General features: G+C 57.8%; 1 protein-coding gene across 1 annotated transcript in view; it reads right to left on the reverse strand.

Moving 5' to 3' along the window:
* Positions 1–1,932, reverse strand: part of SYT15 (synaptotagmin XV) — a 23,312-nt gene that overhangs the window by 15,887 nt on the left and 5,493 nt on the right. Inside the window, exon 5 of the mRNA XM_011990978.1 lies at positions 1,194–1,489. Within this exon, the coding sequence (XP_011846368.1) occupies positions 1,194–1,489 (296 nt within the window). The remainder of the gene's footprint in view (positions 1–1,193; positions 1,490–1,932) is intronic.

Raw genomic sequence — 1,932 nt, forward strand, 5'->3', positions numbered from 1 at the left:
CACCACCCAGCGCTGTAGCAAAGGCACAGGACCCCGGGCACTGGCCTGTCTCTGCTGTCAGAGCTGGGCATACCAGTCCTCCCCTCCCTGAGATTTGGCCTCCTCGCCTGTGAAATGGGGGTCATGGGTCTTCCTCTCTGGTTGTAAAACCCCAGTCACAGTGTCTGACCTACAGCAGATGGCCCATTAATACTGATTTTCTTCTCTTTCCCTTTCTCCCTTTCCCCCTTCCCTCTGGAGGCACAGAGGGACTGGATCAAGTTGGGGCGAGATAGAGTGGGTAAGTGATGAGCCAAGAAAAATTATCCTGCAAGCATGACGTGTCGCACGTCAGCAAGGCTGCAGCCTTGGATTCTGACGTCTGGAGAAGAGTGATTCACCTCTGAATTCTCACAGCCCTGGCCTCAGAAAGACAGCCCGGGACCAGGTCTGAGGGCACCCCTCTTCCCAGCTCTCAGCCAGGGCGGAAGGCACAAGTGATGGCCCTGGCCTCAGCAGTCACACTGCTCCTGAAAGCTGACTGGCTGCACCTCACCTCTTGGCTAGCTTGCCACCCAGCTCTTGAGAACATGTTTGTCCAAGGCCTCTTGGCAGGTCTCGATGGCTACTTCCCCAAGGGCCCCCAGTCACCTGCTAAGGCTCCCAGGCCCCTGTGAAACTGGCTTGGTGCCCCAACAGCCTCTCCACTTCCAGAGCCTGACCCGGCCAGCCCAAAGTGCAGCAAGGCACCACACCTACCCTGGGAGGGTACTTGGGCCCCCGCGCTGGCCTCTTATAGCACAGGAAGCTCCTGCACTCACGCTAAGGCCCGTCTTTTGCCCTCCTTGGATAAACTTGCCAGAAACCCCATACTGTTCCATGCCTTTGGGATAATTCCCCTGAGCCCCATAGGCCAGGGCCTGGCATTCAGTAGTTGCTCTAAAATTGTGTTTTCACCCACTCTCCTCCAGGCAGTCAGGACAGGGGAGCCCAGGCCTCTGGTCACTACTGACCAAGTCTCTCCCCTGCCCCTCTATCAGGGATTGGCTCCGATAGGCCTTAACCTAGCAGGCTAGGTAAAGCAGAGCTGGTGGCATCAAGGGTCCCGGGGGCTGCAGGGCCCTGGCTGGTACAGGAGGCTCAGCTCTCCTGCAGGTCTGCACCTTCCCAGCCGCACGGAGGGCACCAGACCCTGCCTTCTCCAGAGGCTGTACCTGGAAGATGAAGTGCTCGTCAAACTGCGGGTTGGAGGTTTTGCGTTTGGTCTTGGACTGGAGGAAGCGCCGTTCATCGGGCAGCAGGTAGAGCTTCACCAGGGGGCTGCAGGTCTCCGAGGGGGCTTGCAGGTGCCGTGCCTTGATCAAGCCTACCAGCAGCCGCTCAGCCTCCTGCTCGTATTCCACCGAGAACCACAGCCGCCCCAGGCAGCCGGCAGGAAAGTCCGTCTCACTTTTGTCCTCTGGGAACTTGTACAGCTCTGGGTTGATAGCCCCTACCATACATGCATCTCCTATAATAGAGGATGGGAAGGCTGACAGGCCAGAGGAAGGCAAGGCAGGGGCATGGGAGACAGTGGCAAGTTCTGGGCACCCAGCCCATCCTGGCCCATCCCTCTCTGCTGAGCCTCAGCTAGCCTGACCACATCTGCCCCACTCTCCTCATTAGGCTAAACGCATCCCCTCTCTCTGGTGCAGCTCCTCCAGGAAACTTCTCAGCATGAAGGCATTGCATGGCCAGGCTGGTGATCCTAGTAGAGTCCTGTCTCCTGGGATCGGCCCCCATCCCTGGAGGTCAGGACCTGTTTCAAGGACACAGTGCCCATCACCTGGCCTGGCCCCCTTTCATGGTGTCTAGGGCATGACTCAGTGATAAAGCATTGCCTTTCTTCTTCCTCTTCAAATTAGAAGGGCTAAGGTGATTATTGGGTGGTTCCTGGGATGGTCTTTTGGTAGA

Source organism: Mandrillus leucophaeus, unplaced genomic scaffold (genome assembly GCF_000951045.1).
Source record: "Mandrillus leucophaeus isolate KB7577 unplaced genomic scaffold, Mleu.le_1.0 Scaffold388, whole genome shotgun sequence".
NCBI classification, from domain to species: Eukaryota; Metazoa; Chordata; class Mammalia; order Primates; family Cercopithecidae; genus Mandrillus; species Mandrillus leucophaeus.